At 40.4% G+C, this 19388-nt stretch overlaps 1 protein-coding gene across 2 annotated transcripts; it reads right to left on the bottom strand.

The window, feature by feature from the left end:
* Positions 1-48: 48 nt before the first annotated feature.
* On the bottom strand, positions 49-19382 carry LOC117344117 (proline-rich protein 2-like). 2 transcript variants are annotated; one of them, XR_004536120.1, is made up of 4 exons: positions 19109-19382; positions 5639-5783; positions 1495-2500; positions 49-1422 (listed from the first exon to the last, which is right to left on the bottom strand). XR_004536120.1 is itself a non-coding variant. In XM_033906768.1 (3 exons), the coding sequence occupies exons 1-3, from the start codon at positions 19197-19199 to the stop codon at positions 1600-1602; spliced, it is 1137 nt and encodes a 378-aa protein (XP_033762659.1). In that variant the 5' UTR covers positions 19200-19381; the 3' UTR covers positions 49-1599. The 2 variants fall into 2 exon arrangements, 1 of the variants encoding a protein (XP_033762659.1); XM_033906768.1 differs by having other exon boundaries at positions 49-2500; positions 19109-19381.
* Between the last annotated feature and the right edge of the window lie 6 nt (positions 19383-19388).

Raw genomic sequence — 19388 nt, 5'->3', positions numbered from 1 at the left:
GTAACTGGAGCGTGTCGGATTGTGAGTATTAGTTTCGTCCCTGTACTGGTGTTGTTGTTTGTGTAACTGGAGCGTGTCGGATTGTGAGTATTAGTGTCGTCCCCGTACTGGTGTTGTTTATGTAACTGGAGCGTGTCGGATTGTGAGTATTAGTGTCGTCCCCGTACTGGTGTTGTTTGTGTAACTGGAGCGTGTCGGATTGTGAGTATTAGTGTCGTCCCCGTACTGGTGTTGTTTGTGTAACTGGTGCGTGTCGGATTGTGAGTATTAGTGTCGTCCCTGTACTGTTGTTGTTGTTTGTGTAACTGGAGCGTGTCGGATTGTGAGTATTAGTTTCGTCCCTGTACTGGTGTTGTTGTTTGTGTAACTGGAGCGTGTCGGATTGTGAGTATTAGTGTCGTCCCCGTACTGGTGTTGTTTATGTAACTGGAGCGTGTCGGATTGTGAGTATTAGTGTCGTCCCCGTACTGGTGTTGTTTGTGTAACTGGAGCGTGTCGGATTGTGAGTATTAGTGTCGTCCCCGTACTGGTGTTGTTTGTGTAACTGGTGCGTGTCGGATTGTGAGTATTAGTGTCGTCCCTGTACTGTTGTTGTTGTTTGTGTAACTGGAGCGTGTCGGATTGTGAGTATTAGTTTCGTCCCTGTACTGGTGTTGTTGTTTGTGTAACTGGAGCGTGTCGGATTGTGAGTATTAGTGTCGTCCCCGTACTGGTGTTGTTTATGTAACTGGAGCGTGTCGGATTGTGAGTATTAGTGTCGTCCCCGTACTGGTGTTGTTTGTGTAACTGGAGCGTGTCGGATTGTGAGTATTAGTGTCGTCCCCGTACTGGTGTTGTTTGTGTAACTGGAGCGTGTCGGATTGTGAGTATTAGTGTCGTCCCCGTACTGGTGTTGTTTGTGTAACTGGAGCGTGTCGGATTGTGAATATTAGCATTAAACTGATTTTGGTTAGGATGCTTATTATAGTTTAGCATGAAGTAATGAGTTTTCATTATGCTTAAAATGCATCATTCACATGATAAATAACTACTATGGATCCCTTTTACACAGGAATATCTGCCATCAGATGACATATCTATGGGAATACTAATGACAGTATATCTACACCGAGAACATTTACTTATATCAGGTCACCACGTCAGGACACTCATTCTGTGCCGCCTAATATTGCTGCTATGGCATGAGATCGTTATAAATACAGGGAACTTCCGGTCTAAAGAGTTGGGTACGCAAACTATGAACTTCCGGGCTACAGAGATGAGTACGCAAAATATGAACTTCCGGTCTACAGAGATGAGTACGCAAACTAGGAACTCCCGGTCTACAGAGATGAGTACGCAAACTATGAACTTCCGGTCTAAAGAGTTGAGTACGCAAACTATGAACTTCCGGTCTAAAGAGTTGGGTACGCAAACTATGAACTTCCGGTCTAAAGAGTTGAGTACGCAAACTATGAACTTCCGGTCTAAAGAGTTGGGTACGCAAACTATGACGAGACATGGCTGTGTAAATATATTGATGGAAAGTTATTGAATATCAACATATCTAGGGAGACATCGTTTTACAGAATATCATGGGGTGAAGCTACAAAGTTGTATCTACATTTCTAACATGTTCATCAACATAAAACCCTGGAGCGGACTGGCATTTCCCGAGGATAGTGCTTGGAATAACATCATTTGTTGCATAAGCTGCATGCTTTCTTCATTCATATGGTTCCTATGACGGAACGGGTTAAATCTCCACGACCTGTTCGGAGACGGGGATCTCGGGGCCGGTCTCCTGTACTGGGGTCGATTTGTTGGTTTGGCCGGTGCTGGGGTGGAAACGATTTGAGCTGGACGAGGTGATTTGGTTGCAATCTGAGTCGGTGGTTTCTTTTGTTGAATCAGGGTTGGACCTGCTGGGGCTTGTTTCACCGGTGCTTGGTGTCCAGGTACTTGTTTTCCTTGTGTTGGTCTCATAGGTCCTGGTTTCCTTGGGGCTTGGTGTCTCGGGACTTGACCTTGGTTCCCAGGGAGTCTTTGTCTTGGTCCTTGGTTGCCTGGGACTTGACCTTGGTTCCCAGGGAGACTTTGTCTCGGTCCTTGGTTGCCTAGGACTTGACCTTGGTTCCCAGGGAGTCGTTGTCTCGGTCCTTGGTTGCCTAGGACTTTACCTTGGTTCCCAGGGAGTCGTTGTTTTGGTCCTTGGTGGCCTGGTACTTGTTTTCCTTGGCCAGTTGGGACGTTGTTTTCTGGAGCTGGCTTTCCCTCGACTTGGCGAGTCGCAGTTAACATGGCCTGAAATTTATTGTCAGAGGTCTGCGGCACCTGAGGTCGTGTCCTTCCTGTCTGTACACGTGGGCCCATTGTCTGTTCCAGCCTCGGTCTGACAGGCGGGCGTGTGGTCTTACACTCAGATTTATTGTCGGATTTTAGGACTAATCTCGGCTCACAGCCATCTGGAAGTACTTTGCATTCATTGGGTACAACGAGATTTGCTGAACGGATTCCGTACCTGTAACGAGGAAACAGATATATAATTATTAGTATGTACATCATCGCACATGTTCAGACGGGGACAGTCGTGTTTCCTGAGGTTAGATACATTTAAATGCAGGACGATTGGATACACTAGGTTTACACTAATACAGTAATTGTATGTTCACGCAAAGCGTACGTGTAAGCTAAAAATATTGCTTACTAAGTAAAAAGTCTGAGAACTTTTATAATGTTAACATATCCGTTACACCGTTACATAACGTAGATGTGTTAAATGAGTTTTAGTCACTGATGTAGCGGTATCCTTGACCTGTTACATGTATTACACGTGTTACAGATATTACACGTGTTACAGGTATTACAATGGTGACAGATATTACACGTGTTACAGGTATTACAATGGTTACAGATATTACACGTGTTACAGGTATTACACGTGTTACAGATATTACACGTGTTACAGGTATTACACGTGTTACAGGTATTACACGTGTTACAGATATTACACGTGTTACAGATATAACACTTGTTACAGGTATTACACTTGTTACAGATATTACACTTGTTACAGATATTACACTTGTTACAGGTATTACATTTGTTACATATATTACACTTGTTACAGATATTACACGTGTTACAGATATTACACGTGTTACAGGTATTACACGTGTTACAGATATTACACTTGTTACAGGTATTACACTTGTTACAGATATTACACTTGTTACAGATACATTGTATTACGTTTACTGTGGCCGGGTATCGTTGGTCTATTTACATGTCTGTATTTCATATGTCTGTTTATTCCTAAGACAAACTGCGTCATATATGGGTAGTAATTAGTTATGTATCTATGTAGCCCCTGTCACGTTGCCATGACATTGACAAGTGCCCGGATGGTCAGTGACCAGAGTTCCTGAGGTTGTAGACTCGAGCCCCTGATTGGTGATGTGTGTCCTTTGGTTACAGGAGACTGATCCCGTCATATTAGTCGTTCTACGGATCACACGTCACTCGTTAACAAATAAATTGTTTACGAGTGTCAGTTTTTATTTATGTTTATTTTGTTTACACAAGTCAAACAGATGCCGTCTGTCTTGGCTGCCGTCTAACATTCGGCGGACTTATCTGTTTGTTCGTTAATCAGAATTCGGTATAACTCGTCTGTCCTTTAGTCAAATCTGCATCTCATAAATTTGGCACTTAGGAAAGCAACAAATCAAAAGAAGGACATATTTCACAAGTACAGGGTGTTAAACTGGCGCTTTAATTCAGTTTCAAACATACGATAAAACAGAACAGGAAGTCCATGCGATAGTATAAAACAGAACAGGAAGTCCGTGAGATAGTATAAAACATAACAGGAAGTCCATGAGATAGTATAAAACAGAACAGGAAGTCCATGCGATAGTATAAAACAGAACAGGAAGTCCATGAGATAGTATAAAACAGAACAGGAAGTCCATGCGATAGTATAAAACAGAACAGGAAGTCCGTGAGATAGTATAAAACAGAACAGGAAGTCCATGAGATAGTATAAAACAGAACAGGAAGTCCGTGAGATAGTATAAAACATAACAGGAAGTCCATGAGATAGTATAAAACAGAACAGGAAGTCCATGAGATAGTATAAAACAGAACAGGAAGTCCATGAGATAGTATAAAACAGAACAGGAAGTCCATGCGATAGTATAAAACAGAACAGGAAGTCCATGAGATAGTATAAAACAGAACAGGAAGTCCATGCGATAGTATAAAACAGAACAGGAAGTCCATGCGATAGTATAAAACAGAACAGGAAGTCCATGAGATAGTATAAAACAGAACAGGAAGTCCGTGAGATAGTATAAAACAGAACAGGAAGTCCATGCGATATTACTAAATGACCTAATGGCTTTAATGACCACATGCATTCTTAAAAAGTTCAGTACAGTTGTCCATTTTTGAATTGCCCATCAGCCCCTTGGGTTAGTCAGTGCCACCAAACTACCATCCAAACAAACCATGCTCAAAATGCGATTTTCCTACATAAACTGTAGTGAGGATCGCCACGGGGAAACATGAGATGCCATGGTCATGAAATAAAAAATTTGGTAAGATACCTCAAGACCCTTATTTCTCTCTATGAAGATATCACACGCTGAACATATCCATGTTAGCTTCCACTTTGGGTGTCTTATGTACAGACAAGCGAGGAGATTTATCTGACATGTACAACCTCCAGTTGACATGTATGGCAAGCCATTTTACATCATGTTTTATGATACAGAGATTAACAAGGAGAAGGTAGGTGGTGGTATAAAGGTGACGAGCTTCAGGTGTCCTACATAGTCTGGACATTATCGCCGGACATCAGTAAGTAATTGTGGATATCATTTAGGTCGTGGGATAGAGCTATTTCTTCATGGGAGGTCTAAACAGGCGATCACTGGACAGAGACACGGACACAATTATACCACGTGATGTCCCGTACTAAATAACACGACCAGGGATCTATCTCGACTCGCACGGAGAGACTATCTTAGACATTGTATCACTACATACAGACATATCACTACATACAGACATTGTATAACTACATACAGACATATCACTACATACAGACATATCACTACATACAGACATTGTATAACTACATACAGACATATCACTACATACAGACATATCACTACATACAGACATTGTATCACTACATACAGACATATCACTACATACAGACATATCACTATATACAGACATATCACTACATACAGACATTGTATCACTACATACAGACATTGTATCACTACATACAGACATTGTATCACTACATACAGACATATCACTACATACAGATATATTACTACATACAGACATCACTACATACAGACATTGTATCACTACATACATACATGTCACTACATACAGATATATTACTACATACAGACATCACTACATACAGACATATCACTACATACAGATATATTACTACATACAGACATTGTATCACTACATACAGACATATCACTACATACAGACATATCACTACATACAGACATATCACTACATTCAGACATATCACTACACACATACATATCACGACACACATACATATGAATAATTCATCACTTTACACGTATAGCCATCACTAAACACAGACAATATATCTCACCCGCAGCACTGGAGTCCGTTTCTGGTACAGTGACATTCGGAACACTCGCTGGTTCGGAACCTGGAGCCCGGTATTATAGACAGTTTAACCGACGAGTTGCCTCTTCCTATTACGTAGTCACAGTAATATTTCTTCGTCCCAAACACTGAAAAAACAAAGTGACACTAAAATATCATATGACATTCGCTACAACGTGATCAATGCTTCTTATCCCAAATACTGAAAAAACAAAATATCATATAACGTTCTCTTCAACGTAATTAATACTTCTTATCCCAAATACTGAACTACAACGTAATCAATGCTTCTTATCCCAAATACTGAACTACAACGTAATTAATGCTTCTTATCCCAAATACTGAAAAAACAAAATATCATATAACGTTCTCTTCAACGTAATTAATACTTCTTATCCCAAATACTGAACTACAATTAACGTAATCAATGCTTCTTATCCCAAATACTGAACTACAACGTAATTAATACTTCTTATCCCAAATACTGAACTACAACGTAATCAATGCTTCTTATCCCAAATACTGAACTACAACGTAATTAATGCTTCTTATCCCAAATACTGAACTACAACGTGATCAATGCTTCTTATCCCAAATACTGAAAAAACAAAATATCATATAACGTTCTCTTCAACGTAATTAATACTTCTTATCCCAAATACTGAACTACAACGTAATTAATACTTCTTATCCCAAATACTGAACTACAACGTAATCAATGCTTCTTATCCCAAATACTGAACTACAACGTAATTAATACTTCTTATCCCAAATACTGAACTACAACGTAATCAATGCTTCTTATCCCAAATACTGAACTACAACGTCATCAATGCTTCTTATCCCAAATACTGAACTACAACGTAATTAATACTTCTTATCCCAAATACTGAACCACAACGTAATTAATGCTTCTTATCCCAAATACTGAACTACAACGTAATTAATACTTCTTATCCCAAATACTGAAAAATCAAATATCATATAACGTTCTCTTCAACGTAATTAATACTTCTTCCAAATACTGAAAAAAAACTAAACAAAGCGACACTAGAATATCATTTTACAGCCGCTACAACGTAATTAATGCAAAAACAACAACAAAGTGAGTGACAATTACACGATTCATCATATTATATTTAAATATAATTGTATCTTGCTTGTATGAAGCAATATTTTGGATTTAAAAAAAAATGTTATTAGACGTAACCGTTTGTAACGTCATTTTTGATTGGCTGACACAGCGGCCAAAAACTGTAAAAGGGATTATGTACAAATTATACGGATTAACATGAAATATGTTGCTATTTATGTTATGGGATGCTATTAATTCGTTTTTTTTTATGTCGAGGTTTTATGACATTATTATAGGTGCTATGGATTCGTTGATATATCTTTGTTTAACTACGTAAAATATCAGGGCTATCAATTCGGTAACATTATGTTATTATACTCGCTCTTTATATCATTATACTTACTCGATATATAAAATTACACTCATTATATCATTATACTTACTCAATATAACATTACACTCATTATATCATCATACTAATTATATCATTATACACAATATATCATTATACTAATTATATCATTATACTCAATATATCATTATACTAATTATATCATTATACTCAATATATCATTATACTAATTATATCATTATACTTACTAATTATATCATTATACACTTACTCAATATAAAATTATACTCAATATAACAATATACTCATTATATCATTATACTCAATATATCATTATACTAATTATATCATTATACTAATTATATCATTACACTCATTATATCATTACACTCATTATATCATTACACTCATTATATCATTATACTCATTATATCATTATACTAATTATATCATTACACTCATTATATCATTACACTCATTGTATCATTACACTTACTCATTATATCATTATACTTACTCATTATATCATTATATTCATTATATCAGTATACTCATTTTATCTATATACTCATTATATCATCATATTTACATCTCTCCCTTCTTCAGCTGACTGCGAATATATCTGCATATACGTAATGTAAAAAGGCTAAGCAGATTTATAATCGCGGGACTCGGTAACATAATTATTAAGTCGTTTGTTTGTGACGTTACCGGAACGTCAACTAAGTAACTCCATTTTGAATTTTCTCCATGTTACCTGGTGATCTCTGCACAAAAAGCTAACGTCAAGTGAGTATTTTATCAATAGCTAAACTGAATATTATGGAAATGGGTGCATATTTAACTTCTCCACGAGGTTAGCTAACAACAAATGGCTGAAGCGTACAGTTCCTAGAGAAACTTTACCATGTCGCTACTAACTCTGTGTCAATAATCTAACACAGAAACACTGGATTGTGAATATATCAGTTAATTGAAAATGTGAAAGGTATTAAACAAAAATATTGAGTTGTTTCTTTTAATTTTGTTAACAATACTGGTGTCTTTACGTAGATTCACTGGAAATGTATTATCTTAGACACCACGACTGCCGTAGTTACCAACGTCGCGAAACACCCGAATCTTATTTTCTTCGTTCTGTATTTAAACGATTTGTTTGATGTAAATATAAGGATTGTACCTCATTTTGACTGCGTATACGACTATACGGTAGTATGCCCGCAGTTGGTAACGAGCATACCCTAAGGAGCGCGTTCGGTTGCCAACTGCGGGCATACTACCGTATACGCAGTCAAAATGAGGTACAATCCTTAAAATCAGGTTACACTCTCGTTCTCTCTGTGTTGCAGCGCTTAGAAAGGTTGGTCAAATGAACAGTTGCTAAGATAAATTCGTACTTGGTCCAGTTTCTTTCTTCTTCGGCACATACAAAAACTACTCAAACTATTGTGTTGTTGATTTTAGATGAGAATGAATAAGTGTTCCCCTCATTTTCGTATTTCTCATTTCGTATTAAAAAAAAAAACCCAAAAAACCCTCTTCTTTCTGTTGTACAAACTATATATTTATTATAAAACTATATATTTCCTGTTGCCCTTGGTCCTGTCCATATTCTCATTAACATTATTTAGAGACAAAGAGTATGTCAAAATAAGTGGTAGGTACTGTACTGTCCTTCAGGGAAATATATTACTGTGATCAAAGGAAGAGTAATTGTCTTCAATTCACGAGAAAGATCTACATGATGACCATTCTCTGGAAGCCGAAATCAGGCAAGCACCATACAAACGCTCAAATAACTGGAGCAAGACGAATGGGCCGCAGGTCGTGGTTAGGGGCGTCCGATGTTAGAGAGGAAGCAATGTGTTACCATATGACTTAAGTCTGATCATGGTGACAACATGTCTCGGTAGAGGGTGAAAACCTCTCTCCATTATACTATAAGTCAGAATCGTAGAGATGGATGTATCCCCTTTACAAACCTTTATAGGGACAGAATGGATGGCTAAACAGTATGAACTTCCAAGAACCATCAATAGTTTTATTAGTATAATGCATTCTTATATTAATCGTATTCGACACATATTGTATGTCTTAATATTGTTTATACGAGCAGTATACTTTAACACCGTGCTCTTGTCCTTCATAATTCCTTTGTTAGAACGGACTACATTTTACATGATATCTGATAGACAATGCGTAAAACCCTTATAGTGCCTAGCCGTGTGTTCCAGTGTGATACTAGAGTATCATTAAATAGTAATACGTCTGGACAGTGAAATGTCGTGTCTATATAATTGTACGCTCGAAGAATAATTAAAATGTGTCCTTTACTATCAATCATATCATTGTAATATTTTACTTCATATCTAAAAAATAAATTGAAATACTAAATAAAGGATTGCTGGCTAAAAAGTGTAGTTAATAACAACAACCTCGGAGCCAGCCTATTCCCGGACCAGGTGGATAGATCTGTTGACCAGGCCCCTGGGGGCATACTTACACCCTACTGGCGTACGTTGTCTATTGCAAGAGCAGAACGGTAAAACAGAGTGTGTTACCGACATCAAAGTCCTCGAGACACCTATGGATGACACTTTTCATTCATAACACGCCATTGTGCATTTCTATTTTAACATACTACATCAGGAGCTCCACTTTCATTTTACGCCCTCACATCTATCTAAGTCTGCCATCTGCTGGCGCGCCAGGTCACCCAGGCCGACATGTCGTCCTTAAACACCAGTAATACAATAGAAAGAGGTCTGGTGGCAAGTGATCAAACCGAAGACGGTTATTAATATATACTATATACAAATGTTTACCGTAATAATATACAGGTGGGCACTTTACTGTACCGTACACTACTCCCCTGTACCGTACACTACTCCCCTGTACCGTACACTACTCCCCTGTACCGTACACTACTCCCCTGTACCGTACATAACTCCCCTTTTCGTATAGTAACATCCCTGTCTCCCCTGTACCGTACACTACTCCCCTGTACCATACACTACTCCCCTGTACCGTACACTACTCCCCTGTACCGTACACTACTCCCCTGTACCGTACGCTACTCCCCTGTACCGTACGCTACTCCCCTGTACCGTACACTACTCCCCTGTACCGTACACTACTATCCTGTACCGTACACTACACCCCTGTACCGTACACTACTCCCCTGTACCGTACACTACTCCCCTTTCCGTATTGTAACTCTTTCCTTTTCCGTATTTATTCCTGTTTAACAGGAATTTATCTTCCCCTGTTTACCTTTATTACTTATATTTATCAAATTAATACAGCAGTCGTATAAAAGTGCATGTACATTAAGTACATAAAACAGTAACTGCATTGTTTGGGTATGATCGATGATGTATATGTTAGAACGGGACCACCTGTCGGAGATAACAGTCTCCATTATTGTGTAGAGGTGAAGTGACAGATTGTCGTTGTCTTGAGAGTTAACCCGCCCAACATACGGCCACTAAACCTCGGAACACTGACGGACACTAAACCTCGGACTACTGACGGACACTACACCTCGGACCACTGACGTACACTAAACCTCGGAACACTGTCGTACACTACACCACGGACCACTGACGTACACTACACCACGGACCACTGACGTACACTACACCACGGACCACTGACGTACACTACACCACGGACCACTGTCGTACACTACACCTCGGACCACTGACGTACACTACACCACGGACCACTGACGTACACTAAACCTCGGAACACTGTCGTACACTACACCTCGGACCACTGACGTACACTACACCACGGACCACTGTCGGATACCACACCTCGGACCACTGACGGACACTACACCTCGGACTACTGACGGACACTACACCTCGGACCACTGACGGACACTACACCTCGGACTACTGACTGACATTACACCTCGGACTACTGACTGACATTACACCTCGGACTACTGACGGACACTACACCTCGGACTACTGACGGACACTACACCTCGGACCACTGACGGACACTAAACCTCGGACCACTGACGGACACTACACCTCGGACCACTGACGGACACTAAACCTCGGACCACTGACGGACACTACACCTCGGACCACTGACGGACACTACACCTCGGACTACTGACTGACATTACACCTCGGACTACTGACTGACATTACACCTCGGACCACTGACGGACACTACACCTCGGACCACTGACGGACATTACACCTCGGACTACTGACGGACACTACACCTCGGACCACTGACGGACATTACACCTCGGACTACTGTCGGACACTACACCTCTGACCACTGACGGACATTACACCTCGGACTACTGACGGACACTACACCTCTGACCACTGACGGACATTACACCTCGGACCACTGACGGACACTACACCTCGGACTACTGACGTACACTACACCTCGGACTACTGACGGACACTACACCTCGGACTACTGTCGGACGCTACACCTCGGAACACTGACGGACATTACACCTCGGACTACTGACGGACACTACACCTCGGACTACTGACGGACATTACACCTCGGACTACTGACGGACACTACACCTCGGACCACTGACGGACACTACACCTCGGACTACTGTCGGACACTACACCTCGGAACACTGACGGACATTACACCTCGGACTACTGACGGACACTACACCTCGGACTACTGACGGACATTACACCTCGGACTACTGACGGACACTACACCTCGGACCACTGACGGACACTACACCTCGGACTACTGACGGACACTACACCTCGGACTACTGTCGGACACTACACCTCGGAACACTGACGGACATTACACCTCGGACCACTGACGGACACTACACCTCGGACCACTGACGGACACTAAACCTCGGAACACTGACGGACATTACACCTCGGACTACTGACGGACACTACACCTCGGACCACTGACGGACAATACACCTTGGACTCCTTACTAACCCCTAGTGTTGGTTTGTTTGTTTATGTTTTACGGCCCATCGACAACTAGGGTCATTTATGGCCAAACAGTAAAAAATCAGATAAAATTTGTCATTTTTAAAAGCATTCGTATTGTATATCTAGATCATTATGATAAAAAAGTTGGTTAAAATTGGTAAAATATATATATGTACGAATATATTATGTGAACGTTGTGATATAAATAGAACGTCAAAGACAGTAACGTAAAAGACATCAAAGTCTATAAAATAGATCGATTTCTTTCAAGTAGCTAACTATTGTTTTCGAATCCACGGAACTGAAAAGGGTTTTCATATCCGGGACTCGAAAGTATTTATTACGAATGTGCTTGATATCGGAACATTCTATTCAAAAATGCTCCACTGTGAATTGAGCATCACATGCATAACACACCGGTGGATCCTCTCGTTTTAAAAGGAACGAATGAGTAGGATATGTGTTCCCGGTACGGAGCCGAGAGAGGACGATTTCCTCTCTACGATCCTTCCGACTTGGTGTTGATGTTTTAAGTTTTGGTTGTACTTTAAAAAGTTTGTTGCTCGTCTAGAGAGACCAGCGTTGACTAACCCCTAGTAACAGTAGTAACTAACACGGACTCCGTACTAACCCTTAGTAACAGTAGTAACTAACATGGACTCCGTACTAACGCCTAGTAACAGTTGTAACTAACACGGACTCCGTACTAACCCCTAGTAACAGTAGTAACTAACACGTACTCCGTACTAACCTCTAGTAACAGTAGTAACTAACACGGACTCCGTACTAACCTCTAGTAACAGTAGTAACTAACACGGACTCCGTACTAACCCCTAGTAACAGTAGTAACTAACACAGACTCCGTACTAACCTCTAGTAACAGTAGTAACTAACACGGACTCCGTACTAACCCCTAGTAACAGTAGTAACTAACACAGACTCCGTACTAACCCCTAGTAACAGTAGTAACTAACACGAACTCCGTACTAACCCCTAGTAACAGTAGTAACTAACACAGACTCCGTACTAACCCCTAGTAACAGTAGTAACTAACACGGACTCCGTACTAACCCGTAGTAACAGTAGTAACTAACACGGACTCCGTACTAACCCCTAGTAACAGTAGTAACTAACACGGACTACGTACTAACCTCTAGTAACAGTAGTAACTAACACGGACTCCGTACTAACCTCTAGTAACAGTAGTAACTAACACGGACTCCGTACTAACCTCTAGTAACAGTAGTAACTAACACGGACTCCGTACTAACCCCCAGTAACAGTAGTAACTAACACGGACTCCGTACTAACCTCTAGTAACAGTAGTAACTAACACGGACTCCGTACTAACATCTAGTAACAGTAGTATCTAACACGGACTCCGTACTAACCTCTAGTAACAGTAGTAACTAACACGGACTCCGTACTAACCCCTAGTAACAGTAGTAACTAACGCGGACTCCGTACTAACCCCTAGTAACAGTAGTAACTAACGCGGACTCCGTACTAACCCCTAGTAACAGTAGTAGCTAACACGGACTCCGTACTAACCCTAGTAACAGTAGTAACTAACACGGACTCCGTACTAACCCCTAGTAACAGTAGTAACTAACACGGACTCCGTGCTAACCCCTAGTAACAGTAGTAACTAACACGGACTCCGTACTAACCCCTAGTAACAGTAGTAACTAACACGGACTCCGTACTAACCCCTAGTAACAGTAGTAACTAACACGGACTCCGTACTAACCTCTAGTAACAGTAGTAACTAACACGGACTCCGTACTAACCCCTAGTAACAATAGTAACTAACACGGACTCCGTACTAACCTCTAGTAACAGTAGTAACTAACACAGACTCCGTACTAACCCCTAGTAACAATAGTAACTAACACGGACTCCGTACTAACCCCTAGTAACAATAGTAACTAACACGGACTCCGTACTAACCTCTAGTAACATTAGTAACTAACACGGACTCCGTACTAACCCCTAGTAACAGTAGTAACTAACACAGACTCCGTACTAACCTCTAGTAACAGTAGTAACTAACACGGACTGCCATTGAACCGGATAAAAACTGACTGGCCTGGATATAAATACAAGTGTTTGATCAAGTTAACATGACAAGGGCTAATAGTAAAACATGAACGACATTCATGTAGGCTTTTAGGCCAACATATTCATGTATATGTATGTGTGTATTTATGGTTGAACAAAAGACAACATATCTATTGTATTAATTAAGCGGTGAATGATTTTGATTTGAAGTTAACAAAATCATATATCTACATTGGACTCTTGTTTAAAGTGACCTTAATAATATATTGCCTTAGATAAGAGTTTTTTTTACAATGGATTATTTTCTCCAGTGTGAGGCATAAACCTGTTACAAAGCCTTGACATGTGATAACATTAGTCCCAAGAGTGGTGCTGTGTGTGTGGCGAAATTACACGTTTACGTTTTCACTCTCTTAAGATTCACGCCCTCTTCCTCGTGAATTCGTAAAACATTCATCCTCGATTTCCTGTTGAAGCTCCCGCCGTGTTGTTAGTTTCCCGAGCTATGTTTACATGTGACGTGGTAATATGTTTGGTGCGTAAGTGGGTTGTTATTGTTTGTATTTTAGTAAAAAACATGAATGCGGGCAGTTTCGGGTTTTTTCACATTTTAGAGACGTTTTATTCAAGATTTCTTTTATTTCACTCTGACACACTTAAGTGTGTAACAAGAAGTCAAACGATATATATCAATTGTATAACATGGCAACGAGAGTAGAGGGACAAATTGTATAACATGGCAACGAGAGTAGAGGGACACATTGTATAACGAGAGTAGAGGGACAAATTGTATAACGAGAGTAGAGGGACAAATTGTATAACGAGAGTAGAGGGACAAATTGACAGATTCACCGGGCTGTAATGAAATGATGACATTTTCATGTACACAAGTAATACAGTTTTCTAGAATTGTTTGTAATTTTGCAAGAAATATGCTTATCCTTTTTATTAATCGTATGATACATATTGCAAACATTCCTTTCATTTTGTTAACATTTGGATTTGTATAGTAATATTTCGGTACAAATTTTCCCCTAATCTGACAAAAAGATTTTGTTTACATTTAAACAAAAATCACATTAATCTCCTACTTCATCTCCATTACATAGTGTACATCTCCATTACATAGTGTACATCTCCATTACATAGTGTACATCTCCATTACATAGTGTACATCTCCATTACATAGTGTACATCTCCATTACATAGTGTACATCTCCATTACATAGTGTACATCTCCATTACATAGTGTACATCTCCATTACATAGTGTACATCTCCATTACATCGTGTACATCTCCATTACATAGTGTACATCTCCATTACATAGTGTACATCTCCATTACATCGTGTACATCTCCATTACATAGTGTACATCTCCATTACATAGTGTACATCTCCATTACATAGTGTACATCTCCATTACATAGTGTACATCTCCATTACATAGTGTACATCTCCATTACATAGAGTACATTTTCTTTCATCGCGGGGGATTCCTATCCAACGACGTGTAAATCTTTTTATAAGTACGTCTAAAATGTTTTCTAGATTTTTACAGTTTTCGTAGATTTATCAAAGTATATCAGACTACAATAAATTGGCTTGGTTTGTTTGTTTTTGTTTAACGTCCTGTTAACAGCCGGGGTCATTTAAGGACGTGCCAGGTTTGGAGGTGGAGGAAAGCCGGAGTACCCGGAGAAAAACCACCGGCCTACGGTCAGTACCTGGCAACTGCCCCACGTAGGTTTCGAACTCGCAACTCAGAGGTGGAAGGCTAGCGTTAAAGTGTCGGGACACCTTAACCACTCGGCCACCGCGGCCCCCAATAATTTCGCAGAAAAAAACAATCATTCTGCAATAAAATTGGCAGAATGATACAAACCGTCAAATATTGTTCAAGGCAACATAAAATAAATTATCTTCTCGCTGCAGGCAGATTCAGTATCTGTGCGATGAGGTATATCAAGTTCTGTTGTCACCCTCCACAGAGATCAGGGTGTTACATTTATACAATACACCAGTCATACCCTCCACAGAGATCCTGGTGTTACGTTTATACAATACATCAGTCATACCCTCAACAGAGATCACGGTGTTACGTTTATACAATACACCAGTCATACCCTAAACAGAGATCATGGTGTTACGTTTATACAATACGTCAGTCATACCCTCCTCAGAGATCATGGTGTTACGTTTATACAATACACCAGTCATACCCTCCACAGAGATCATGGTGTTACGTTTATACAATACGTCAGTCATACCCTCCAAAGAGATCACGGTGTTACGTTTATACAATACGTCAGTCATACCCTCCACAGAGATCACGGTGTTACGTTTATACAATACGTCAGTCATACCCTCCACAGAGATCATGGTGTTACGTTTATACAATACACCAGTCATACCCTCCACAGAGATCACGGTGTTACGTTTATACAATACACCAGTCATACCCTCCACAGAGACCATGGTGTTACGTTTATACAATACGTCAGTCATACCCTCCACAGAGATCACGGTGTTACGTTTATAGAATACACCAGTCATACCCTCCACATAGATCATGGTGTTACGTTTATAGAATACACCAGTCATACCCTCCACAGAGACCATGGTGTTACGTTTATACAATACGTCAGTCATACCCTCCACAGAGATCACGGTGTTACGTTTATACAATACGTCAGTCATACCCTCCACAGAGATCATGGTGTTACGTTTATACAATACACCAGTCATACCCTCCACAGAGATCACGGTGTTACGTTTATACAATACACCAGTCATACCCTCCACAGAGACCATGGTGTTACGTTTATACAATACGTCAGTCATACCCTCCACAGAGATCACGGTGTTACGTTTATAGAATACACCAGTCATACCCTCCACATAGATCATGGTGTTACGTTTATAGAATACACCAGTCATACCCTCCACAGAGATCACGGTGTTACGTTTATACAATACGTCAGTCATACCCTCCACAGATATCACGGTGTTACGTTTATACAATACGTCAGTCATACCCTCCACAGAGATCACGGTGTTACGTTTATACAATACACCAGTCATACCCTCCACAGAGATCATGGTGTTACGTTTATACAATACGTCAGTCATACCCTCCACAGAGATCACGGTGTTACGTTTATACAATACGTCAGTCATACCCTCCACAGAGATCACGGTGTTACGTTTATACAATACGTCAGTCCTACCCTCCACAGAGATCACGGTGTTACGTTTATACAATACACCAGTCATACCCTCCACAGAGATCACGGTGTTACGTTTATACAATACACCAGTCATACCCTCCTCAGAGATCATGGTGTTACGTTTATACAATACACCAGTCATACCCTCCACAGAGATCACGGTGTTACGTTTATACAATACACCAGTCATACCCTCCACAGAGATCATGGTGTTACGTTTATACAATAAGTCAGTCATACCCTCCACAGAGATCACGGTGTTACGTTTATACAATACACCAGTCATACCCTCCACAGAGATCATGGTGTTACGTTTATACAATACGTCAGTCATACCCTCCACAGAGATCATGGTGTTACGTTTATACAATACGTCAGTCATACCCTCCACAGAGATCATGGTGTTACGTTTATACAATACGTCAGTCATACCCTCCACAGAGATCACGGTGTTACGTTTATAGAATACACCAGTCATACCCTCCACATAGATCACGGTGTTACGTTTATAGAATACACCAGTCATACCCTCCACAGAGATCACGGTGTTACGTTTATACAATACGTCAGTCATACCCTCCACAGAGATCACGGTGTTACGTTTATACAATACACCAGTCATACCCTCCACAGAGATCACGGTGTTACGGTTATACAATACACCAGTCATACCCTCCACAGAGATCACGGTGTTACGTTTATACAATACACCAGTCATACCCTCCACAGAGATCACGGTGTTACGTTTATACAATACACCAGTCATACCCTCCACAGAGATCACGGTGTTACGTTTATACAATACGTCAGTCAAACCCTCCACAGAGATCACGGTGTTACGTTTATACAATACGTCAGTCATACCCTCCACAGAGATCACGGTGTTACGTTTATACAATACAACAGTCATACCCTCCACAGAGATCACGGTGTTACGTTTATACAATACGTCAGTCATACCCTCCACAGAGATCATGGTGTTACGTTTATACAATACGTCAGTCATACCCTCCACAGAGATCACGGTGTTACGTTTATACAATACGTCAGTCATACCCTCCTCAGAGATCATGGTGTTACGTTTATACAATACAACAGTCATACCCTCCACAGAGATCACGGTGTTACGTTTATACAATACGTCAGTCATACCCTCCACAGAGATCACGGTGTTACGTTTATACAATACGTCAGTCATACCCTCCACAGAGATCACGGTGTTACGTTTATACAATACGTCAGTCATACCCTCCACAGAGATCACGGTGTTACGTTTATACAATACGTCAGTCATACCCTCCACAGAGATCACGGTGTTACGTTTATACAATACGTCAGTCATACCCTCCACAGAGATCACGGTGTTACGTTTATACAATACGTCAGTCATACCCTCCACAGAGATCACGGTGTTACGTTTATACGCTGTCGATATCAGTAAGTATGTAACAGGTATCGTAGACATTATAATCAGCGATGACGCGGGCTTTCTAATATAGGTGAATATGATATGAATTAATAGTGGCGGTGACCAGATACAAAAAGATAAATAAGTACTTTTATTCAGGCGAATGTAGATATGTGAACGAATACACGAATAAAATATTCTGTGGTTAGGCAAATGCTTTCTTAAAACAGAAATATATATGGTTATGAAATGTGAAAATTAATGTGTGAAAACTTACAACACATATGCAGTTTGAAACATTTTTCATAATACGTCAAACTTAAAAGTTATATTACGTAGTGATGCCGAATTATAACAAACCCCGTCATACCTGTGGTTTCTTGTCTTGCCGGTGTGTATGTGCATGCCAAGGACTGCTGCATAGCTCCGAGAATTAACATTGCCAGCAAAGCAAGCTCCATCTCGAAAAATAACAGACTTCCAATGTATTCACTCTCCGAAACACAGGTGCTCCGACGATCTCAGCAACGGTACTGACCACCGTATGGACTCTCCGTGGTACTAACGAGTCTCCAGAATGTCACCAGCCCAATTCGGCTGTCAAGACCGTTACGTCGCCCCAATCAACAACGTGCATTCTTTGATGCTAT

This window comes from Pecten maximus, chromosome 2, assembly GCF_902652985.1.
Source record: "Pecten maximus chromosome 2, xPecMax1.1, whole genome shotgun sequence".
In the NCBI taxonomy this organism is placed as follows: Eukaryota; Metazoa; Mollusca; class Bivalvia; order Pectinida; family Pectinidae; genus Pecten; species Pecten maximus.
This window is presented reverse-complemented; position numbering and strand designations above follow the sequence as displayed.

Coding starts and splice junctions, on each gene's coding strand:
- LOC117344117 (XM_033906768.1), bottom strand. CDS start 19,199: ATGGAGCTTGCTTTGCTGGCAATGTTAATTCTCGGAGCTATGCAGCAG. Junction 5,784..19,108: donor GGCAAGACAAGAAACCACAG/GTATGACGGGGT, acceptor TTGTTTTTTCAG/TGTTTGGGACGAAGAAATAT. Junction 2,501..5,638: donor AACGGACTCCAGTGCTGCGG/GTGAGATATATT, acceptor TCCTCGTTACAG/GTACGGAATCCGTTCAGCAA.